The sequence below is a fragment of the Calliphora vicina genome, chromosome 4 (genome assembly GCF_958450345.1).
Source record: "Calliphora vicina chromosome 4, idCalVici1.1, whole genome shotgun sequence".
Classification (NCBI taxonomy): Eukaryota; Metazoa; Arthropoda; class Insecta; order Diptera; family Calliphoridae; genus Calliphora; species Calliphora vicina.
The window spans coordinates 89,260,155-89,287,409 of record NC_088783.1 but is presented as its reverse complement, the minus strand read 5'-3'; the positions used below and the strand labels follow the sequence as shown (position 1 = coordinate 89,287,409).

At 30.3% G+C, this 27,255-nt stretch overlaps 1 protein-coding gene across 2 annotated transcripts in view; it reads right to left on the bottom strand.

Annotated features, from left to right (window-relative positions):
* The window catches only part of Cph (Chronophage), an 84,685-nt gene that overhangs the window by 15,902 nt on the left and 41,528 nt on the right, over window positions 1–27,255 (bottom strand). Inside the window, exon 1 of one of the 2 annotated variants that reach the window (XM_065506845.1) lies at window positions 550–743. The exons of the other annotated variant lie outside the window; for it this stretch is intronic. Coding sequence (XP_065362917.1) covers window positions 550–604 — 55 coding nt within the window. The 5' untranslated portion in view covers window positions 605–743. Of the gene's footprint in view, window positions 1–549; window positions 744–27,255 lie in introns of those variants that run through there. 2 annotated transcript variants of the gene reach the window in all.

Below are 27,255 nucleotides of genomic sequence, written 5' to 3'. Positions count from 1 at the left end.
TTAATACAGTTTTTGTTCATACATACATATGCACATCAATACACTGGCAGACAGACATACAGACATAGTACGTAACGCAAATGAATTTTAAAAGTTACTAGGTCCAACCAAATATTCAAATACATAGATAACACCCGCATATAATCACTAAGTAAACTAACAAGTCTTATGCAAATAATTTACTTTTCAGTGGGGCTGATACGGCGACGTTCCAATGTCGCTTTGCGGCTGTAAGTTTTTATTACCCGTCAGCACCATTTCTGATTATTATTTCATGAAATTGTGTATTTTTCTCTGGTCATCAAAAGTTTCTATGGACATAGTGAAGAAAGCAAATTACCCACATTAATACTTGTATGAACTTAGGATAGGTAAACGCACGCAGTTAACGTTTACTGATAAGATCACATAAAGTTGAAAACCCAACATTTTAAGCGGTCTAAAATTTGAGAAACTTAATTAGCATATTGTTGAATCAACAATTCCACCCACACATTGTATTGAATCCTTCGGTATTGCTATTTTTCTGGAATTGTTTAATTAACTTACGACTTAGAGAACGAAATCCTTGATCCTCGCTTATAGACAGCATTTTTGTATACATTTTAGTTGGAAATTGTTTTATATTTATCACTGGACAAGTGTATTTTCTTGTTATGCACAAATCACAACTGCAAATCACTCATTAAATTCAAACAATTTCACACAAATTATTTTTTAATAAAATTATTTTATTTGCGATTTTTTTTATTATTTTCTTCACTATATTCCTTTTATTTTTTTGACTTTTATTGTGATGGTAAATATGTTTGTTTTTTTTTTGTTTTTTCTTCTTAGTTTTCTTAAATCATATATATTTTGTCTTATAAATTTCAATGGTTTCTTAGGTTTTTATTTAAATAGGTTTTTCTTTGGCGAGTGTGTTCACCCCACAAAGACTTTACGTGGACTGATGTTATAGTTTCATACACGTTGCCTTGACAGTCCTGTTGACTATTTTGACGGTGACTGAGGCTTATACGCACCGTAGATGACCCAAACGTAAAAATCAACAAAAAAAATGTGAGTCCTCACACACACATCGAAATACATATTTTATTACTCTGTCTCCCTTCATCAACCACCACTAATCTATAGATAGAGTAAGCAAATGTAAGATGAGTATGTGTGCGCATATATCTGTGTGTATTTTGTTACTATTGAATGAATTGAGGGGATGATTTCTACTCTCTATTTATTGGTTGTAATGAGCTCTGCTTCCGTCCTGAAGATACGGCTGCAACATTTTCAGTCGCAAGTGATGCTGAGAGCAACATTTTGGGAACATTGAGCTCAAGAATCAATTCAAATGATTCATGTTTTCTGAGATAAATCTTTAAATGATTTAATGCGCAATTTTCTCTATACCAACTCATAATTAGTCATATACGCAACACGCTTAATCACAATGAAATTCATAGATACTCGTACATACAAGCATAAATACGAAAGGGTTTTATGTGTGAGCATCACTTCGCGCACACACACAATACAGTGCTCAATTTTTACAAAATATCGTTAATTGTTAAGACTAAATCTCTTTTTAAATCATCCGATCATATGATTAAACATGTATATATAATCATATACATACATATGTATAAACTATAGTTAAAATGCAAAACTTTGTAAATACAATGCTACACCGAATTTTAATATTATGTCAGTTAGTTAGTTAGTTAGCTAAACTAAAGATGTACAGATTTAGAATCAATTCATCATAAGTGTAAATACAGAGATCCTTAATAGACTTTGTAAGCACTGGCCCATTTTCTGCCGGATATGTAAACATCATTAAGATCACATAAAGCGATGGATATTGACATGGTTTTGATTACTTAGTTACATTCTAAAGGTTTTGCTAAGTTTGATATTGGACTTCCTTAATTCAGAATAAACTTTAAATACAATTTACTATAAAATAAATCCATAGAACGGAAGGAGGCAGAAATGTCAATGAAAATAATTGAATTTTGAAAAGCACAAAAACCCCGTATTTTTCGTAAAAAAAACATACAAACAAAATATTAAATTGTTCAAAGGAAAAGTCAAGTTTTTATGAAAAATAACCAAAATTCACCCAATATGTGCAACCGAAATTAGTGATAGGGTAATTTTGAATATACAAATTACTATAAAATTCTAAAAGAATTAAATTAGCTTTAGCAATTTAAAAGCTAACGCTTTCATGCATATTTTCATACATAATTTAAAATGTTGAATACAAATAATTTTATCCTAATATCGATTCAAACAGGTATGTTCTGTAATCCACGTGATTTCAAATCACATACCGTTTTAAAATCACACATGTGATTTGTGCCTGTTCTGTAAATCACACTGTTATTATATTTTTCGGTGTGATTTTAAATTTTCGAAAGCACAAGAAAACAGCTGATTCGTTTATTTTAAATGTTTTGTTTTGCTAATAATTTTGTAGAAATATTAAAGTGAAAATAAAAAAATGCCTGGAGCTTTTGTTATATCTTTAATGGAATTAAAAAGAATGGAACTACATTTTATACAAATTTTGCAAAAACTATGGCGCAAGCTCAACCACTATGTCAAAAAGAAAACAAAACAGTAAAGCTGCCACAGTACACAATTGCTTTTGGTTACCACTTGCTTCAACTTTGTTGGATTTTTTTTCCAATTTGCGCAAAAAACTTAACGCATATTGATAACTTATAATATAATCTAACAAATATTATAAATTTTATGACGAATTCTATAATTAATTTAAAGATATTGAACATATTTTAGACAAACATTAAAAAATTTTAGTCCGGCAAGCTTCCATGTATTTTCGAAAATCATAAACAGCTGACAACTGAAAACAAACCTGAAACCACAAAAGAAATCACAAAAGCAAATAAACTTATTACAGCAGAAAAGGTGTCTCTAGATTTTTATTAAATTGTTGGTGTTTTTTTAATAAAACAAGTAATTCTATAAGAAAATTAATAAAGGACATATTGTTTAATTTATTTAAATAATTTATTTTAATATTTTCCATTCAATAGCCGCAGAAATAACCAAGTGATTTGAAAACATTAGTGACTTTGTTGAACGTTTTAAAATCACAAAATTATGTGCTCAGAACACCATTTATGTGATTTCAAACCACTTTTATAAAATGTGATTTGCAGAACATACCTGAAAGTTATGTTTTTATGGTTCTGAAACAATCATTTAACAATTCTCTATGGAAGTGGGAAATTCTAATTTTTTTAAATTAATTACTCTCGATTTTACCATAGCAAATAGTTTCTTTTTCATACAATATTCTGAATAAAAATGGACCTAGCGTTTAAACATGTATTGTTATGTATAGTTAATAACACGTAAGAAATATACATATATTCGGCTGTGTCAAAATACACTTTAAAATAAAAATAAAAATATATTTGGGTAAAAAAAATTTTGGTGAAAAAATAAACTTGGGTGAAAAATGGTTTTCCCGATTTTGACCCATTGTACGTCCGAATTACTATGGCGTTATATACGTCTATCATTAGATATCAATATTGTCCGTATTAATTCTTAGTAATCCAGATATCGATCAAAAATAGAGGTAGTCGCAGTTTTTTACTCAGCCATTTGTGGTTCGATATTTTCGATTATAAATAGCAACCGAACCGCAAAGTTGATTTCAACATACAGAAGGACATGGCTTACTTATAGGTATATACACTTGTCACTTATAGTAAATGGTATACAAATAATTGTTCAATATTTTAAACATTTTTTAATTTAGTGCAACTTAAGCTTTTAAGAATCTGAATCTATGCTATATACCTCAGAGAGTTGTACATAGAGACGAGACGTAATTGTGAAAAATCTAAGTCTGTTGTCATAAACCTAACTCTTGCAGCAACAAAATACATGTTAGTTAATGTATTTCGATGTTGTATCAGTCATACATATGTATGATTTGTTTTATTTTTGTTTGACAAATTAGAGTGTCTCGTCTCTATGGTACATATTTTCTATTCTTTTGAGTGGGGGCGAAAAATAATTGCGCCCTAAACTATCGTAAACGTATCTGATCATCTGAATCTTTGAAGTTTATAGAAATTGGAGCTGAATACAAATTTTAAATTTCTCTCACAACTGCTTCGTCTTCACAGTCGATGGGAAGAACATTGAAAACCCCTATTGTTACTTGACAATGTTTCACTTTTTTGTTAAATTATTTTGTTTGATGCTTTCTACTCAAATTACCAGTGAAGAACAGTGAAACCAATAATAAAAAAACACAACATCTCAGCTTGCCAATGTACATAGATCGCATATTCATACACACATATGAGTACTCGTTCATCTGATTATGGGTATGAGCATGAGTAAAGATATACATAGACTTCTTTGTTTCCTTTAATGTTTTTTATTAATTTTTTTTCTTTTTTTAGTTTCTTTAGGATGATTACTATACACATTGTACATCATGACCCCTAAGATTGTGCGCAGACGCTGTGTGAGCTAAAAAAAAACTCACACACATTAAAGTAGACGTTTTTCTTTTATTCCTACCCTTAGATTTTTTTATTAAGATTTTCTTTTCAATTAATAAAAAAAAACGAAATAAGAGGCGAACGGTAAAGCTGCGTGTTGGACATACGTATTTAGTTTTGTAAAAGGATGCTGCTAATGTCCTGACAAACAAAATTCCACAGCTTAAAAAAAATATCAAATGAGGATTGTTTACCCAGCAAGCAAATGCGATTTTCTTCTTCTATTTCGTAATAGAAAAATTCATACATACATCCATATGTATGCATGTATTTATGGATGGATGGATGTGTGTGTGTGTGTTTGAGTTTTTTATTACGCTTTTGTGACCCTTTGCATAATGTCTTAGGGAGCCTCTGTTGTTATTGTACGTGTTTATCCTTGCAAATCCAAATTATTGCAGTTTTTGCTTTTGTTTACTGTTTTTTAAGGGACTATTGTTGTTTTATACATATTCCCTGTCTGTGTTGAGATTCTTTCCTCAGTGGAATGTTTTCAAAGAAGTACACATACGGTGTTCTCGTCGATGCCAAGGAAAGGATGTGCAAAATCTTACCCCTCAGCATTCGCCGTTATTTTTGTTGTCTTCTACGATTCTGAATACTCGTTCGAAAACCGAAAACTAATAACAACGTATGTTTGAGTGATACACAAACGTACAATAAGATCACGAAAATAACAACAAATAAACAAACAAAAAAAAGAAGGACTAAAAATTATAACGTGTCCCGTCCGTTTGCAATCACATTCGTATCTCGTATCCTTTTTAGGTAGCGCCTGCTTTTTTTAATATTTTGTGTAACGGCATTTTTTATGCAAATTTTGTTCCGGGATGGGTGATACAAAGGCTTTGTGTGTGTGTGTACGTTTTTTTTCAGCATCTCTATTTTTAACAAGATTGTTTGTATCTACCACCACGAAATAACAAAGGTAAGAATGTCAGTTTTACTTTAAGAAGTTGTATGTAGTTTAGATGCACATGTCATAAAAAATATAATGTGTGTGTATTTTCTTTTTTATTTTTTGTGGGTAAGATTTTCCCAGGATTTTTTTTAAGATACATCCCTTCAAAAGGAGGGTACCCATAAGTATTAAAAAAAACTGTCATATGAGCGTTGCGGATGGAAGTTTTGCATAGGAAACTATTAAATGGGATGGGAAGCTAAATAATAAAATGCATTTGCGAACCTACGTCATGAAAAACGTCCCTGATAATTGCTCATTATTCTTCTTTTTGAGTAATGAATCATTTTTTAATATTATAAATGGCATTGATCCTATATTTTAATTTCGTGCACATCTGATAAAATTTCTTGTTTATTTTTTAAGGCAGTTGTTCACATTAATTCCAGATACTTATATGTACTTTAGATTATTTATAGAATAAATTATATTAAACGTAGAAATTGTTAAGTAAAAAATATAATAAAAAGGCTAACTTTTGTAAAATATTGAATTGTTTTTTTGTTTTTTTTTTTTACTAAAACTTAAAATAATTGCGTGTTGACTTTTGGTATTTTTAATGTTCCGTGATCTAATCGAAATTACAAATAATCTAAACCATAGTAGAAAAATAGAAGGTAGTTTCATTCTCTCTTTATTTTTTAAAATTCTACGTCTGACATGCTTAAGGATTTTGACGTTTTCGTTAAAATAGTAATGCCATATCAATTTCAAATTTTCCCTTTGGGAATACATAATTTTCATTAATTTGAAAATTATTAAAAAAATAGAAAAAATATTTACCCAACAACAACAACAGTTTATGGATATATGTAAAGCTTGCGAAGAAGATTTGACAAAACAGCCAATGGTGTGCTCCGACCATTTAGTTAAAAGTAATATTTCAGTTAAAACAAAGCGTGTGAGATTGGATATGAATGCTGTCCCAATGAACACAAGGTAACTTCAAAATACTATTTATTATGTAAACATATTTTGGGATATATATCATCGATTATTACCGATCATAATCCATTAACTATGCACACTGGAGTAGAATCGAAATTATTTGAAAATAAATCTCGTATTTCGAAACGGCGTACCCAAGGAATATTCGAGTTTAAGATTTGAAAATGAACTCCACAAATACTTCAATGGCGGCGCTATGGGACCCAAAGTAGAGCACCTTCGACATGTAAATTTGTTAAACGCATGCCATTTTTTGTTTTCCATCCGATTTCAAAGACTTTTTATATTTTCTGAGAGTGCTCGGCTAGATCTTGAAAATACATTCTTCCGTGTGCTACTTGTCTCTTATAATTAAACCTCCATTTAAAACATAAAATATTTATATAGTAATAAAAAAAATGAAGAAAATGCATACATATAAAAATAGTCAACGTGTTTTAATAAGTAATCGAACGTTAGGAATTGAATCAATAACTCCCAACACAACATAATACATTTTTATTTAAATAATAAATTAAATTACACATTTTTTGTAAAAAAATTCTCGAAAATCATAATCATTTTTTGGAATGTGGCAACGCTTTTTATAATGCTCACAAAAAAAGGAAACTTCAAAAAACCTTATTTTAAAAAAAAAAATGATTGAAACTACCTTCTATATTTTTATCATGATCTAAACTATTGGGCAATTTACCCTTTATCAAAATAGAAAAGATATTAATTTTATATAAAAATGGAATACATTAATATTTAATTTAAAATGACACATCATGTTTTCATACATACATATTTATAGTATATGTATGTATATTTATGTTAAAATGACTGGGAATGAGCAGACAATCAGAAAAATTTAAATATCAAATGCAAATTAATTTTGGTGGACAAATAGATTTCATGGTTTTACCGAAATTATTCCAATTCACATCCAGTAATATTGAACTGTGTATCAGGAAGTTAATAGCGGTAACAGACGTCTAGTCTAACTTACATCAATTGCATACTAAGAAATCCATTTAATGGGTTATTCTTTTGCAGCTAACCATATACCTACATACATATATTCCATTCGACTGAGAAGTAATTCCTGAACGGGTAATCCTATAATCAAACTACAGGTTGCAATATTGTAGAAAATTCAATAAAATTTGACACATTTTTCAATGCTAGGATACGAACGGTTCATGCTTATCGAATATGACTTCAATGCTCGATATCACCATTCAGGAAAAATTAACTGTTAAAAAATTAATTAATTCTCTTTAAAAATTCATTAAGATAAATTATTTAAACAAAATTTTAACAACATTTAATTGTGCAACCCTGAATTTGTAGAATATGGAAATGTTTCTGATTATTATACCCTAGAACATCATAGTGGGGAAGGTATTATGAGTTTGTGCTGATGTTTGTAATGCCCAAAATAATAGCCTAACACCTTAAATTATACCGATCAACTCAAAATCACTTTCTGAGTCGATTTAACGATGTCCGTCCATCTGGCTGGATGACTATGTAAACTTGTGCGCAAAGTACAAATCGCAATTTTGAAAAAGCCTATTGAAATTTGTTGAAATCGGTTCGTTATTTCACTTAGCCTCATACAAATTTCCCCTGAAATAGGACTTTAGTGATCATAAACTTTTTCAGATATTTATCATTATCCTAATAAGCATTTGCTTGTCTGCAGATACACCCAGAGTCTCTGACGGGAATCGAACCTGCAACCCTCAGATTAATATTCCAGCACACTATTGACTGGTCTATCGGTGCACCCTGTAAATAAGCCTAAAATTCAAGCATTTGAAAACATTAAATTGTTTTTAAATAAAGACTTTCGGTTTAATTTTTATTTTCTATATACCACTATAATTCAATTGCTTGACACTTGACTCTAGGCTGTAATTATAATTCTTTTGATCTTGAATTCCAGCAAAATAGGTGGGTATAACTATTTATCGACTCTTGTGATCGATATTTATATTTGAAAATAAAAATTTATCATGATATGATAATTTTTGAACAAATGATACATTTTTATTTTCAAGTATAAATTCCATCGTCAAATGTCAAAAAATAGCTATACCCAATAAGAATTTAACTGGAATTCAAGTTCAAAAAATAGAATTCATAATTTAAAATGTTTAGCTTCATGGCGAAAACGTTATTACTCTCGAATGCTTAAAATAAGTGACAGTCTATCAAATGCACAAAGGGACAGTAATCATAATCTTCACGTAATTTCAACAAAAAAAAATAACTAAACAATACAAACTCGCCGAAGAATGAAAATGCATTAGGGACTAGATATACATATGTACATATTTAGAAGAGTTTCAGATCATATACGGAGTGACCATTGTATTCCATCACATTTACATCTCAAGGGAAACAGGCCAACACTTCGTTTAAGTGAAAACTGAAAGATCGATTGTGCAATGCACTTTGAGATATTAAGCAAACAATGAAACATGTTGCACATGCTGATGTCCGAGACGTCATTGTTGTTCATGTATGATGTATTTCTAAAAGATTGTTTAAATAAACAACACACATTGAAACATGTGTATTATGAAGTATGTATATATGTACATATGTATGTATTTATGTGGTATGTAGATACACCACAGTTGTACAGATTTTGTTTGGCGTTATTGTTGGTTCTAAATAGTTTTGTTTCGTAGCATTCAAAGGAATGAAGAGGAAAAATTTAAGCCGTACATGACAATTATTCATGTGACATCTTTACGTGAAATCAAGATCAGCAGTATGGGACGTTACGGAACGGTACGTTGTTAATACACTTGGACAATCTCTCTCTGTTGCGTATTTAATTCTTTGTTTTGTACATATGTATATTTTTTGGTACTGAACAAAAAGATTTCTTGGTGCATACGTGTCCAGCATAAAGAATTCACAAGTGATGCGCGCAATGATAAATGTTTTTTTTTTTATTTTTTTATCGTAGAAACCCATCGAATGGGTGTGAAACTTATAAAACAAAAATACAAACAACTAATATACATATGGTATGTGTATTAGGGATGTCGAACGGGACAGTTTTTCACAATCCCGGGATAACGGATTTTAAAAATTACAAACTCCGGATCGCATAGATCTATCGAAATAATGTAAAAGCAACTAATTTTATATTTGAAGATAACAACAATGGAAATCGAATGGTACAGTCACACAGAGGGGCCAAACATACTAATTTTCGGATTAATTGAAAAAACAAATTTCAAGTATTGTGAAAACTGAAAGTGCCAGCTTAAAGAGCTTACATCAGCAGGCAAAAAATTAATGTGAAATATTAAAAGGTATTTTTACAGTCACGTGTTGAAATTACATATTGTGAGAAAAAAACCTAAAAAACCTATTTGTGATAGGTAATTTAAAAAAATTAACAAATCTAATTATGCAACCATCAAGTTCAGGTATTTATTGATATGTTTTGGTTAAATTTAAATTTGAATTATTTGTGGAAGTGGCTTTGATATTAGTTTTTATATTGGAAGTGCAAAAAAATGGATTTTGTCAGTTCAAATGGACATAAAGTTATTAGCTGGGCTCAGCTGGGCAGAGAATTTAATATAATTTAAAAGCCTGGATAGTTAGGCGTTGTTTCAGAAAAAATTAGGTTGCGCATCGCTGCGCCTCATAAGTTATATGTAAATTAGTAAAAGCTTCACCCTTTAAGTCTACCATCAAAAAGCACTTTGCGATTCTGATAAACGTTTTATTGCTGTCGTTGTTGTTGTTATTGTCATTGTTTTTTGTTTTGTTTTATAAGAGATGTGCAAGTGTTGTGATTAATAATACGTGAGTCAGGCCTGGACGTGGCTATATTCTTGTATTATAACGAGATAAAAAGTAATAAACTTTTACCAATTACTTTTCTTTATTTCAGTTTAGTTTTCCATCCATTGATTTTCTATTTTTTAATTTTAACAATTTAACTCTCATGCTCACGCTTGTATATGCTTGTTTAAATTTTTTTTTTTGTGATTAATTCGAAGTTTTTTCTTGTGGTTAATACGAAGTCATCCGATAGCTTAATAAAAAAATCATGTTAGTGAGCGCAATCGCGAGAATTTTAAAGTTTTATATCGGGAGCCAGTTATCACTCACGTTCAGATCTGTAGTTTTTATATTGTCTCATTTAATGATATCATCTTAAAACAATATGGTAGTTTTTTTTATTAATAACATGCATAAATTTAGTGTGTCTCACTGATGTAGTTCTATAGATATAGGAGAATTAATAATTCATTTGTATGGGGGGAACCCGATTCTACCCTCGAATACCCATCCGATTTTGGCGGAACGTGTAGTTTGTTTTTAGAGTTACCCGCAGTAAATTTAGTGTGCATAACTATTGTAGTTCTATAGGAGAAACAGTTAATAATTATTTTATATGGTGGGTCTAAGGACTACCCACGTAAAATTTTGCGAGCGTCGCTAATATTGTTTATTAATATTAATAAAAAAAGGGGCATTTGATCCCACTGTGAGTTGGTTCAAAATATATCTAAATGAATTGTTTAAAAATTAAAAAAAATTTCAAGACGAAAATAAAAATGGTTGGTGCAAAAATTTTATGAAAAAAACATGCTTTATTCAAATTAAGTTTCGAACAAACTAACAGATTTTTTGCAATTTATTTTTTTGTCACAAAATATACTTTATGGCCACTCTATTTACTGAATCTTGAACAATTAAATTAAATAAAAAGTAATAATTTATCGGGATTTGTTTTGATAAAATCCGTTATTCAATATATCCCATAATATCCCATAATATCCCTACCCAGCAATAACACTACTTACCTAGTAAGCCAGCAAGTAATATTGGAGCTAAGTGATAACTACTTATTATTTGACTGAAAACTAGTTATTTTTGTTCGCGTCACGCTTACAGAAGTACTTACAGTCCCCCCAGGAATATATACTTAAATTCACCCCAAGAATATGTAGCTAAAAAACAGAAAAAAATTGCCTCGTGTGTGAAGCGAACCGGCATGCTTGATTTTTATTGTGTTTAAAAGTCTAGCTGCTTTCTCACTGCTCCATGTACGAGTTATTTAATCGTAAGTTAACAATGATTTTAACATAAACATATAAATTAATATGAACAAAAAATATGGATGGCTTCAACTGGTGTTAAATTACTAACACTAATTCACAAAATTTTGGCTGGGTAATGTATAAATCTAAACCTAATGTGATCTATTTAGTTCTAAATGTGACAATGCAAACCTTTGTGACAGTATTTTTCAGAAGAATGGTCAAAACATTGACCTAAATTCATCTATAATGGGGCCAATTGATATTTAACTGTCCATTGTGGTGAACAAAGATGAATTATTTTCGTTAATTATACTGTACGTATAACTGTAATGAACTTTGAATTTGTTGACAAATTCAGAAAAAACGGTTTCGTTTCGACAACCGGATTTATTGCAAATTCCAAAGACCGAATTTTTCAATTGCAGCTACAAAATTTTAGATAGAATGACAAATATTTGATTGTTTCAAAGGTAATTCATATTTACCAACTGACTTTCTGTTAATATCGAATCGTATAAAATGCTACGTAACCTGATGTCAACCTTAATATAATTAAATGTCCATTATACAATGGGTATGTGACAGTGTCATCCCATTTTACAATAAAATAAAACAGCAAGTGATTGTTGAATAAGTTAGGTTTAGCAAACAGTATTGTTGTACAACTGTCACCCTTTCGATTGTATAGGTAGAATTTCAAAGGATTTCAGACTTGGTCAACGCCTTCATAACTTGCATGCTAGGTAGTACTAAAGTGACCATTTGGTAGTACACACTCGTCCCTTTTCCTGTTACGTAGAGTCTAGACATTCATCCGTATGTAGTGTATTCGCTTGCTTGTCTGTTTGTTTGTTTGTTTGCTTGTTTATTTTCGTTCCTATTGTTAAATCTAAAGAACACAAATCGGAGGAGTTTTTGTTTTGTTAAATACAAAACACATAAGCACACCTACATAACTAAATATTAAATAAGTACTTTAATTACCTGCTTTGAGTGGGCTAGAGGCTAAATGTTTGTTCTTTCTGTAATCATAGTCACTCTTAGTCACTTTGGCTTGAGAAAAATCTCAGTTTCACCAAAACATATTGTTAATGAACGCATTGGTCAACATTATGTAAAATTTTGTTACGCGTTTGATTTTGATTTTCATTTCGATCTCATTTGATGATTTTACAAATATTTATGTGTATATGTATGTTGATAAATCAATTTGCTGCACTGTGCCATAAATACAGGAGGAACCAAATTTTGAATTTGTTGGTGATGTGTGAAACATGCGGGTTCGAAAGGGTTAAGCTATGCAAGTCTAATCATAACAATGTAACATATTTTAATTACTTAATATCTATGTCAATGTATCTTTATCGCTAATAAAGTAATAGTACATAAACTCCAATAAAAATATATATTCCACATGTCCCGCATTACGGTGACAGACCTACAAACATAATATTATGTAGGTATTAGGGTTGTCATTCGAATAATAATTACATACTACAATAATTGATGAAAAAATAATTTTTTTGTTCGAATAAATAAGATTCTTAAATTTAGAATAAAAAATTATTCGATCAATAATTAATCGATGGATGGATTAACGCACCAATATGAGAACATTATGAAAACTAACTTAAAAACCGCTTGACTACTAAAAACGTAGGGAAGCTTAAAATATCTGCAATAGACTTTTAATGAATTTTTAATTAATAATAAACAATATAGATACTCTTTGAATTTGAAAATATTTTGTAACAACCCTAGAAGCTATGTAGTACATAAATTATACATTTGAACGAGACTTCATACAATACATTGCGATTTTATTAAACATATGACAATTTAAAGAAATCTGTTCCGAGCCGCTTTGCAAAGCTATTTGCAAAGCATTTTTAATTCCTCATGTAAACAATAAAAAACATTAAAACACTTTAATTATTTTACTTTTTATTAAGTATGTATATTGAAAATTGATCAAATTCCGAAATATCTGAAATATGTATAGGGCTCCTAGTTAATGTATTGACAATTAATAATTTCTTAATTGTTTTTATTATTATTAATTGTATAAACTTTATAAATTATTATAATTCTGTTATAAATACTTTGTAGCATTCCTAGATGTGTTTTGGGTAAATCATTTAAAATTGTACATTAATATTTTGTGAAATAAAGGGTTGGCAAATTTTGTAGCACTTAAAAGAATAATTTTATTTATGTTACACAAAATAAAAGTCGGTTGTATTTACTGATCTGTTTTATTTTCTTCTTTTGAGAACATTTTAAAATTGCCACGCGAAATGCTAGAGTATGAATACGAACATTTTGTCAACGTCATTACCAAACCAATACATAGGATTTGCCAAACTTAAAGTACAAATAACGTATTACGAACGGTTTATGTCCATGTTCATGAATTTCTCGATTTGCTTGCATTCAATGTATCTATCTATACATGTACATACGTTTCTTTTGATGAAGCTTATAGAAACGAGTACAAAGAAGCTAAGTGTTGCTATGATAAACTACTGGCTACCGGACGCCTATGCTGTCTGGATTGTCTGGCAATGGCGATCGAGAATGTAAAGCGACTGTATTGGTACTGGTAGTTTTTGCAATGTTAGGTGAAGGAAAATAAAAGTTCGTGAGAACTAGATATTTATCGAAACGAATTGCCAAAATAACTAAGTATGCTTTGCATACATTATTGCTTTGGCAAAAAAATATGTACCTACATATGTAGAATGATTATCGAACAACATCCCGAATTTAATAATTGTTAATGTAAAAGGGAATATTAGGCTTGGAAGACGACTAACAATGCATAATTACTTTTATGTAATAGCGAATAATTAAGTACATATTTTAGCGAATACGATTAATGCATAAATTTAATTACAAATTTCATTGAAATTATCCACTTAAATCCTTTCTCACGCATATAAATATTCGCTTAGAATAATTTCGTTTATTGATTGGCGAACTTCCTTTAAGGCATCGGTATCCAAGTTGTACCATCATCATCGTTGTCATGAATGGATCATAGAGCGTGTGAAGATATTTTCCTGACAATTGCCCAAAAACGATTAACGGTACCTCATCAATTGTTGTAAGTAGAAAATTAAAAAATAAAGAAAGGAATGACTGAATGAATGAACACAGGTAAACAACATGCCACATTCTTAATGCAGAATGTCCATAGACAAAACAATTACACTCCTCAATACAAAAACAACCCTCAAAGGTACGAAATATCATTTGCAAAAATACCGAGCAGATTTAACGCTAAACAATAGTAATTCACGATCAATTCAATTTACGAAAAAGAAAGAAAAAAAAACTAAAATATTAGAAAGAAGCAGCAATGACGAGCAGAAAAAATACATATGAAATAGATTTTATAAAAAGAAATTGTGAAAGCAATGAAACGAAAGGATAAGGTTTAACAATCCGACAGAATAGAGCTAGCTTGCAAGCAACACACCTGCCCAATGTTCCCATGATGGAATTAGGGGATAAGGAGTTCTCTTTGAAATACACTCTCTACATACTCTGAATATGGCGTACATAAACTCATATTCACAAACTCGTTTAAGTGTCGTCTAAATCGAAGAAATTGTATCTATGAGATGTACTCGTGTATGCAGTATGTTGTACTTATTTTTTTAATAAAACAAATTGGCAATGGAATTTGATATTCATATTTTTCTATTAATACCACAATATAGATTTTATTCAGAAACATTTACAAGTTTTAATATTGTTTAATTATTTGTAAGTTTTGATTATTCAAAATCATCTGATCCAGTTAATTAATTTCTGATTTGCGAATCTTTATTTGCAGAATTAGAAATGTCGTTTTAAATCATGGACTTAGTCCATAATAATACATTAACTATTTCTAATAATCATATTTACGATTTACTTACTTAGAGAAAAAAAAAATTAAGCAAATAAGAATGCGCAGATGATCTTGGTAAGAGTGTGTACATTCAGTTCAATTCACTTTCAAAGGTTATTGTCCTTTAATCCTCATACAACGAGCAATAGACGGACGATATTGTTAATGTATTGTTCTTTATTGCTGTTCAGGGATGTGTACGTTTAAACAAGTGCATTAATAGTTTTTGGTGAAATCAGATCAATCTGTGTTCGTTATTGTTAGTGTGTTTCGTATTTTCTTGTCCTTGTCCTTGTTCTTCTTGTATTTCGATATCGCCTATTGTTTTGAGTGCGAACAAAGATATTATAGGAATATGCTATACATAGATCGTCTACAGGTTGCAGGTTCATCTATCAGTGTGGGAATATTTGTTGGAATATTATATTTATGCTAAAAATGGAAACAGAACTCAACACTTATTCCGTGTGGCATATGGAATTTATCAGCTTTATAATAAATATGAAGAGGAAATGGGTTTGCTTTCCTTTTGTGTTGCAAGTATGTACTAGAAAATTTTTATTTTATTTTGAATTAGTTAGTCCGATCTTTTGTACCGGACAAATTTTCTATTAAAAGGTTATTGAATGCAAATGTAAATTACATATGTAGCTTCGAACTGGGAAACAACTGTGTATATACTTACATATCTACATATTTATATATTTGTGTAGGAGAATTTTGTTTTTGTGCTTCTTTTTCAGCCCTTTCAATCTAATGTTATTAAGATATTCATTAATTCAATATGTAACGGTTAACTGTTGCGTTTTATGCAATAAATAGTTCCCATCGTGGGACTATCCCAAGCTGTGGAAATGACTTTCATTCACTGTGAGGGTTCGTGTCAGTGTTGGTAATGGTGATGTTAACAAAAAGAAAAAAGAAGCAGCAGAAAAAATATAAATAAATAATTTGCAAAATAAACGCTATTTTCACCTTAACCGAAAACCTAATAACAATTGTGAAAAAGACAACAGCAACCAGCCCAAGTACCCAAGCAAGCCAGCAAGCAGCAATAAGCCAAAGGCAACAGTAGCCAAATGCTAACTGCTTCGCTAGTAAGTTAGTAAGTACTGCAAGTTAGCAGTCGCGCAGTTGTAATCACAATTGTTGTGGTAGGTGCAAAGGTAGGTAGGTAGGTAGGTAGGTAGTCAGTAGGGGTATAGTGGAGCATCACCATTTGAAAGTTCATGCCATGTATATTGTAAGTAAGTAAGTATGGATGCATGTATATGGAGAGGTATGTATGCAACATACAAGCGGATCATCATTTGGTTTATAAAAATGCACGGCTAGTTGTGGTGTCCAAACACAACAATTGTGAGAATGTTCTCATGGAAACACGATTACACTTAAGAGTAATATTTAGTGCAAGCACCTCGCGGTCTCGTGTCTTCGTGTAAGTCAACTAAATAAGTATGTATGTATATCTGTATATGAATGTACATTGCATGTACATACATACATATATCCATACATACTTAAGAATGAGCGAATGAATGAGTGAATGAATGTACATTGGTAATGTGGTGGCAGTGGCTTGTCGTGTCCAGAAAGCAAAAGCTTTAACATTAGCAGCTCTAAAAAAGTTTAAAACATTAGAAAATCAAAACATTGTGTTGTGCATCTCAGGCAAATGGATGAGTTAAAATATGTATGTACGTTTATATGGATGTTTGTACACGTACATTCATGAAAATGAGGTGCAGTCTTTAAAACAACAGTAACATCATCATCATCAACTTCGTCATTATCGCCACTATCATGATTATGATCAACATGTTTAAACATCTACAAGACTGAATGACTACATACGAGTACCAAAGGTTCGAAAGAATTAATTCTTAATACCATTTTCGAAATCAAATTAAATTTTATATCTCAACCATTATGAATAAATTCATATTCTTATTGAAATCATTCCTTATGGAATCATTCAAATTCATTACAAAATAGTTTTAAAAATATAAACTTCAAAATGGTTGTCTAAATAAAAAATTATCAGGTATAGTCACCATTTATTAGTATTATTGCCTCGTTATGATAAAATTATTAGTGCTTTTGCTTAGACAACTTTGTCTTGACAACAAATGTCATTTATTGTTATGATGAATATTTATCTAGTTAGACAGGGGGTTACAAAAAGGTTTAAGTCATTTGTTTTCAATTCATTTTGTAAATTATTAAAAGCAAAACAAAAACCAAACTGAATGATGAAAAAATATTTTAATTCAATTTGTATTATATTTGAATTAAGAACAATTGAATCCTTCAAAGGTTGAATAAATTCTGAACGATAAATACTTTCTTTCTATTGTAATGGATTTATGGAAGGATGTCTGACAATTTTTAATTCCGAATTAAGATTTTAGAGAATTAAGTTCAAATTGAATTAATTATTTCGAAGCTCTGCTTCATACTTATACATACAGTATGTCCAAAAATAATGTATGTATGTATTTAAAAAACATATAGTATTTATTTTACGATTTGATCTTTTTTATGCTAAAATTAAAAAATTTTAATGTAAACAACCTTGCATAAAATGATCTCCATTGACATCTCATCGGTGTCGATATGACAACATATGTCTTTGGTTTAAATTTTAGAAAAGATTTTATTTTTTTTAAAAAAAAAAAAATTGTTTTGGCACTCCGAAAAAAAAATTTATAAAAAAAAGTTCTAACATTTTAAAAATCAAAAATTTATTTATAATCTTACCTTTTTCGTAACACACAATAAATTATTTGTTTTTAAAAAGATGAGTTATTAAAAATTTCAGCTCTTATTGCTATTTATGTATGTAAGTAATTTAAAAATCATATTGATTTTCTTTGTCAAAATAACATCTTGGCACACTGTACGTGTAAATGAAGCAATGTTTTACACGGTATATGTATGGATGAATTCTAGTCGATTTTGGTATCATCACAAATACAGTTGCAATAAACGATTCAAGTTTATGTTAAGACAATTAGATGCGATTTGGATGATGTAGGCGCCCTTTGTATGCGCTCGCTCTCACGTACATATGAATGTTTTAGTCGGGTAAATTAAATTCATTCATTTGAGTTGATTATTTATCAATGAAATATGTGGTGAGACTGGCAGATTTTACAAGCGATCTAGTTTAGTTTTAATATTATTTATGATATTTTGTCCTTAAATAACTACGTATGTCTGGTTAGAGGATATTTTATGGACTTTTCAAAATAAGAATGTGTCATTAGACGGTCATGTACTGATATTAAAACTAACAATGAGATGGGTAAGTTTTGTTTGTTTTGCCTGGTTTCATATCGAAAAGTAGTAGTCAATTGTTTTTTCTCCCGTTTACCTTCCTATTGCGGATGTATGTATCTATGTATTTATTTATTTATGTATGTATAGTATAGTATAGTATACATTGCAAATGGTACGTGTAGTACATGTAGTGAGCCAATTAATTAGCCAAGATTCTCACGACCTCAAATTAAAGAAACCCCATAAAAAGTCGACAGTACAAAAACAAAAAAAGGCAATGTAGGAAAATCTAACAAAAAAAATAAAATAAAAGAAGAAGCTGTTTTAATGCTCCACAATCAAAATAAAAACTACAACAGTCAAGAAAGGCGACCACATTACCGCTAAGTCATATACTCATACATATGTAGATACGAATATGTACATATGTATATCAGTGCATATGTGTATAGGTATATTAGAGTTGTTCATCAATGTATGAAAAGACAAAGTGAAATTATATAAGTTGATCATAGGTAATATCTTGACCATATTTCATAATCTTACGATGATTGGGACGCGGTGATTCACGATTGCATATACCATTTTGAAACCACATTGAATGTATAGTTAATTATGATAGGTTTTCTCTGTGGTCCAGTTCAAATAATTTAATGGAGTTTAAATTTAGTCAAGATATTAGATATATTGGAAATGTAGCGCATAAAAAGTATAGTTGTGCCACTCTAATACTACATACACGTGAGTATATATGAATGAATATCTTTTAGACTCAATTCACATGTGCCAACGAACCAACTAACCAACATATCGCCTCAGTAGTAGTACTAGTACATGGTAGGAAGTTGTTGAAGAAGACCCAGTTGTAGTGCAAAGTTAGGAGGCCACATATGTTTGTATGTATGTACTATGTATCTTATGGAGATGTTGGTTTTTGGTGTAGTGCAAAGATCTGATTTAAACTGAAATTAGGAATAATGAGTATTGCCAGACATACATGACAGTAATAGTAACATCAGTGAAGACTACGAAGTTGCAGGAGAAGGAAAACTACAAAAAAAAAGTGAAATAAAAAACAATAATACAACAGAGATTCAGTCGGGTCCATTGAAAAGACATTCACTGTAATGAAAATTTACTGAAATGTTTAATTGGTATTTATATGTGTGTGAGCTTTAATTTTGGAATATCCATTACTAATAGAAGCTAAACGGTTATGTGTATAAAGTTTCTTTTATTTCAGAATGGTTGGTTGAATGTTTGTTTTATTTTTATTTTTTATTTGACTGTGGCAGCCTGACAATGTTGCCAATTTATATTTGTGTAAAATGTTAAAATGCCCTTAATCTTATAGGAGTATGTTTGTGGCAATGTATATTGCAATGTCTGTAGCAGTACAACAGAGGCTGCATCCACAGCATTAAGAGCATCGAGAGCAAAAACAAATAAGAAACACAAAAAATTAAAGGCAAAGCAGCAGCTAAAACAACAACATCAACAACAATAATAATAGTAGTAGTGTACACTACACTGCACGGCAAAGTGCAGCGAACAATGAAATCTTATTACACCTGACTACAGATGTTGCTTGGCAAAAGAAAGGGTACCATGTTCCCACACTCAGTTCAACTCGATCAACACAATGGAGAACGGTGACAACTGTACCCATTTATTGTGGGCACGACAAAAGCGGGAAATTTTGAGCGTGTCAATGTGTAAAACGACCTGTGAGTACTCATGTACAACACAACTGTGATGGAAAAGTAATGCAACAACAATAATAATGACAATAATAACAACAAGCTAAACCAATACAATTATAAGTAATTAAATAGCTATTACTCCAACATGTGAAATGATACCACCTTAACCATGTATAATTTGCTAAAAAATTACAAGAATTTGCAAAACAATGACGCAAAAAATATTGTCTAAATCATGCATTGAAGATCAATTTCCTTATCGCTTATCGATTATGTACATGCTCTTATATACAGTGAATAATCCCAATTGAAAACAATCGAATTATTCCTATTGTGATGCAAAATGTTCTTTGAATCTATGTACACTATATTCCTGGTCATTCATGTGAATAAACTCTGATTTCAAACTTGAAGATATGGTCAGAAACTGTGTTCTTTGTTTTGTGTTTCTCTTTATACATATTTTTTAAGCTTATGACTTGTCCCATTACCATTACCACAAAACCACGAGTATTAATAATAATTCAAAATTGAAAATGAAATGACTCAAAAAATTTTTGAACTTACAGTCAACATCAGTCGTGTCCATTCGTCGTGATTACCTTTCAATTTGTATTTGTGGTGGTATGTATGGATTGTGTGGATAGATGGATTGTTTGTTGCCTTGCTTACTTGCTGGCTGGCTGGCTGGCTGACTGGCAGGATGGATGGATCGTTGGTCGGTTGAATAGTTGGATGGGACCGTCTAGTCTCAGTTAGTTGTCAATGTTTTAAAAACGGCAGTTAAACCTATTGTTATTCTATTCTGGATGGTGTTGAGGTTTTGTATAAAATCTGCATGATTTCAACACAGTCACTTTTACACCAACCATCAGTGCTCCATACATAAGTACATACATATGTAAATATGTATGTACCCAGCAACTTTACAAGTAGTCAATGTAACGCTTATGACTCCAATTTATATACATATACTAGCTGACCGTCCCGGCTTCGATCGGTAGCTATTAATAAATGTTTAATTCGTATGGGAGGTGCCACTCCCATCGCACCTATATAGGTCAATTGTGAATCTAAGCCACCCAGTAGAATTACAGAAGAATTATACATATGTATATATAAAAATATAGAATAAGATGTATCCATATATTTTTTTATATGCAAATAAAAATCTAAATTGGTACTGCATAATTTAGGGGCTTTATTATTACAGTTGCCTGGACTCAAAAAAGCCGGTTTTAGCCGGAATATTTTTTCTTTACAAACCATCTCCTGAAATTTTGAATCGAATAAAAAAAATCAGCCAAATCGCTCCAGCCGTTCTCACGTGATGACATTATATACATGGACCATTTAATTTTTATATACATATATAGATTGGGTAATTTGGAACGTACATATGTGCTCTTTGTAGTGCAGAGAGAAGTTAATTGGTTATACATCCGTTGTAATCTAGCATGATGTCAATTGCCACTTTAGGGTTTCTAAGTGTTCGAGAGTGTAGTCACTTTTATCGTTTATTTCGTAATGTACTTTAGAAAGTCGTTATTTTGCCCACCAGAAGTATTCTATTGGAGAGTTTGTAATCTGAAGTGTAGTACATATGTTTAAATTTTTTATTGTCATTCCACATCAGAGATACGCCAAGTAATTTAGAGTCGGCCAATCATATATCGAAATTTTGTTACGAAATTTTGTGAATATTAATTTCACTCTGCTACAAAATAACACTTTTTGTCTGAACTTGAAAAGCAACCTAGGTGAGGACATACTAAAACCGTTTTCAAAGATTTTAAACACCCTCAAAATTATTATTTAGTTATTTAGAAAAAAAACTTTTACAATTTTTATCCGATTTGAATAATTTGTTTTGTTAAGAACTAATTTTCCTTTATACATTTGTATACATTTTTATAAGTTTTGATATCAAAATAAGCAATATAAAGCGACTAATATCAAAAAAGTTGATAAAATTTGTTTTTCTTTTAGATATTCTTACAAAAACAATATTTATAACTTACAAATGTATCAAAAAATGCAGATCATTTTAAAGCGAAATCAGTTTTATTTCCAAACTCTTTAAAACATTTTAAGTCGGACAAAAACTGACTAAGTTACAGTTGGATAAGTTGACGAACATAACTGAAAACGGGATTTTAGAATAATGTACTCAGCATGACCTATAACCCATGCTGGGTAGTTTTCCAAGTTTTTTTCCATCGTAGCACCGTGTTTTTATTAACTCTAATAATGAAAAAAATATATAATTTTTTTTCGGTCCTTTGGACCAGCTATATATGACAGTATCTTTGTAATCTATGTAGGATCAATTGACCCCCAGCTTAGGACACGCACATGTTGAAATAACTATTCACGTAGATATGTATGTAAATAGTGGTCACCCAAAATGATAGGTAAAATCACTAGTTCGGGCAGTCGCCTAGAACTGCTGGGTATATAGATAAATGCAATTATGTACAATATAAATGCATGTACGTGTGTATGTATATCATCAACTCGGCTATACATTTATGTACTTTTGTAACAACACTTAATCGTGTAACGACCATGTTTAGGCTTAAATTGACAATGTACTGGGTTTAGTTGTTGTCTGCTTTTTTTGTAGACAATATTGTTCAATTGAAAACATACATATTTCACACATTAATATACATAGATACATATGTATATGTATGAATGAGCTTAGAATCTCTTTACATCATTGTAAAGTTATTGTTATTGTAATCATCGTCACCAACCATCATTATCACCATCCTAATGATATACATACATATTTATGTACGTTTGAATGTATGTAGGTGTGTGGCTTGACTGCAAAGTAGATTTAAAATGTTAAATCAAAAACAATATGTAGTAGTTATGTTTATGCCAGAACATTCATACAATCATAGTACGTACATATGCATGTACTACGTTCTTACACGTGTGAATGTGCATGAACTTTAAAAAGCGGTTCAATTGGCTTATGGTCTTGTCTGAGGTTAATACTGTTTGTAACCCATTTAAATGTGTACATACTCACACATTTTTAGTTAGTTACATACATAGTTGTTTGTAAGAAGCTTGTTGTAGTTAGTATCGTAGATTTTAAGCCAATAAAACAAGTTAATTGTTTGTTTACACAAGGATAATAAAGGAAAACGATGGACGAAGAGAAGAACGATAGGCAGTCAGTTAGACATAAAGATAAATCACTTCATCTCAATTAGATTTGTATGGCCAATTTCAAGGGACTAAAATGTTTTAGACACATTCATTTAAAAACATACTTATGTACATTAAACTGGGTCTCCGATATTGAACATTATTACACTAATGCTGATTCTCAAAAAAACTATATAATTTTTTTTTCCAAAATTGCTATACCTTTAAAGAAATCAACTTTTTGGTTTTTTCTATGATATTACATTTAAACAAAATGTTTGTTCTTGTGTTACCCTCTAAGTACATATCCATATAATCCATATCCATATAAATATATAAATTTCTTTGTAAGTTTGTTTGTTTGAGCATCACGCCTAAACGGCTGAACCGATTTTATTGAAGATAGATCCTTACTTGGAAGCGTCAATAGGCTATATCTTCTTTTAATACTTGGACCAGAAAGAGATTTAAAGGGGAAACCGGTAAAATTGGTACCTTTAGTTCTTAAACAATCAAGAGTAAACGGCTGCACCGATTTGATTGAAATTTGGAACATAGACATTCCTTTACTTGGAAGCAATTATAGACTACATATATAGTTTTTCTTAACTTGGACCATAAAGGGACAAAAGAGAGCAAAATTTGACCACCCATACAAAGTAAATAGTTATTTTCGAATATCTGCAGAACTAAAATTGTGACTATCTTCAAACTTTATACGAATCAATTTCGTATCACTGTTTGAGTTTAACTAAAAATGGGACGGATCGGAACAGGGGGTGTGACACCTCCCATACAAAGTAAATAGTTATTTTCAAATATTTGGTGAACTATAATTGTGGAAGTCTTGAAATTTAGTCCGAATAGCACCCTTATCATTTTACATGGTTTGGATGAAAAAGGCCGGTATCAAATTAGTGGGCGTGGCACCTACCATACAAAGTAAATATTTATTTTCGAATATCTGGAGAACTGTAAACGTGAAAGGCTTCAAACTTCATATGAGTTAATTTCTTATCAGTGCAAGAAGTTAATAAAAATATATTTATATAATTACTAGATTCTCCCAACTTTGTCAGAATAGCTCTCTTATCATTTTACATAGAATAGCTGAAAATGGGCGGGAGTGGATAAGTGAGCGTGGAACTTCCCATGCAAAGTATTTAGTATTTTCGAATATCTGCAGAACTATTATTGCGACACCCTTTATAAACTTCATAAGAATCAATTTCTTATCAGTACATGAAGTTTATCCAAAACTGGGACGGTTGGGAACAAAGGGTGTGGCACCCCTTCTTAATTTCTGGCATAACTGGACACTGGCATCAACATAATTTACACAAAGTTTAAAGACTCCTGTAATTAGATTCACTTGATATTCGAATATTTATATATTTTATCTACAATGGTAACAAAACAACTCATTTGAAGCTTTACTTTAAATATTATAATTCTCCAGATATTCTTATTACTGTACGGAGGTTAGGTGAAAATATGAAGAATTGGATTAGTGGGCGTGACACCTACCATACAAAGTAAATAGTATTTATAATATCTGGAGAACTATAACTATAAAAGTCTTCAAAGGTTTAACCAAAAATAGGAGTGTTCGAACAGGGGGTGAGTCACCTACCAAAAAAGTAAATAGTTATTTCTAAACATCTTTAGAACTATAATTGCAAAATTCTTCAAACTTTGTATGAATTAAACATTGCTGGGATAGGAACGGGCCCTTCCATACAAAGTACTTAATCAATTTTTGTGTATCTGGATAACTAAAATTGCAAGACTCTTCAAATTTTGTCCTAAACATTTCTTTATAATTTTACTTAATTTTTTGTCTGAAAACGGGCGGGTTATTAATAGTGGACATGGAACTTAACATACAAAATAATTAGATTTTAGCGAATACCTGTTGAACTGTATTAGAGATGGTCATAAAACTTTTATGGATTGTATTAGTTATTTTCGATTAATTGGAGAACATAATTGTTAAAGTCTCTAAGATTAATAATACTGTACGAAGTTTAGCAAAAAATTGGCGAGATCGGAACAGAGGGTGTAGGACCTAATTACAAAGAAAATTGTAATTTCTTGTGAATGACCTCTTACATATAAAGAAAATAGTTATAATTGAATATCTGGAGAATTATAATAGTTAAAGTAATGCTTCAATTGAGTAATTTTGTTACCATTGTAGATAAAATATATAAATATTCGAATATCAAGTGAATGTAATTGTAAGAGTCTTTAAACTTTTTGTAAATTAGTTTGATGACAGTGTACTGTTATGCCAGAAATTAAAAAGGGGCGTGCCCCCTCCAATACAAAGTAAATGTTTATTATCGAATATCTGGAGAACTCTAATATTCCAATTCTTAATACTTTGCATGTGTTATTTTGGTACCTCGACGCATTGAAAATTGATATCTAAACAACTGTTATAGCTAGAGTCTTCTAATTTTTTATAAATAGCTTTCATATCATTGTAAGGAGTCTGACTAAAAATAGGCGAATGTCTTAAAAAAAGCTTCAAGATTTTTTAAAATCACAGGATATTTTTTATACCTTCAACGGCATAGTATGCAATTAATCACAAACAAGAAATTCCGATATTAATTATATTCATTTATTTGCTTATAAAATCTTTTCACATTTTTTTTTTATTTCTCTTCGACAGGGGTAGCGAAGAGCACATATTATTTGGACAGATTATTGAACTATAATTTTTGTCATTCGTTTGTAATTTCCACAATATAATTTTCCGACCCTATATATATTCTGAATCCTTATAGATAGCGGAGTCTATCGGTCTGTCTGTTGAAATCAACTTTCCGAAGCCCCCAAATAACTTACATACACGATTCATACATCAATAGCTCGGTTGCTATCTAAAATCGAGAAAATCGGTCTACAAATGGCTGAGATATTATTATTGTTTATTATTATTTTCATTGCAGATTTTTGCCGATATTTCAACAGTCCCAAAATTAAGTAATACCAAACATAGATAATCTGGGTATCAAATATGCCCCAAAGATCAAACAAGTTCGTAGATATTAGAATAATATATAATTCTACCTTCAGATATACTTATGTGTTTAGTGTATGTTTTTTAAAAAACTCCAACTGTTTAAACACGATCGTTCACATATTATTTCATTGTGTTTTCTTCTTTGAGAAGTTTTTCTTTCGAATTAAAACAATACAAAATTATTATTGTTATTACTACACCATTTCCATTTGTATTTCAGAAGTTTCTAATTGTATTTCAGAAATTTCCAATTAAATTTCAGAAATTTCTAATTATATTTCAGAAATTTAAATTTGAATTTCAGAATTTACTAATTGTATTTCAGAAATTTCTAATTGTATTTCAGAATTATCAAATTTTATTTCAGAATTTTCCAATTGTATTTCAAAAATTCCTATTTGTATTTCAGAATTTTCTATTGGTATTGCTATTAGAATATGAAATACATTTGGAAAATTCTGAAATAAAAATGGAAAATTCTGAAATATAATAGCAAATTTCTGAAATTCAATTGGAATTTTCTGATATATAATTAGAAATTTCTGAAATACAATTGGAAATGGTGTAAATATAAATGAAAAAATAATTTACAAGATTTGTTTTTTCTTTACATTTCTGTTCGTTCAATGTTGTGTTCATTAA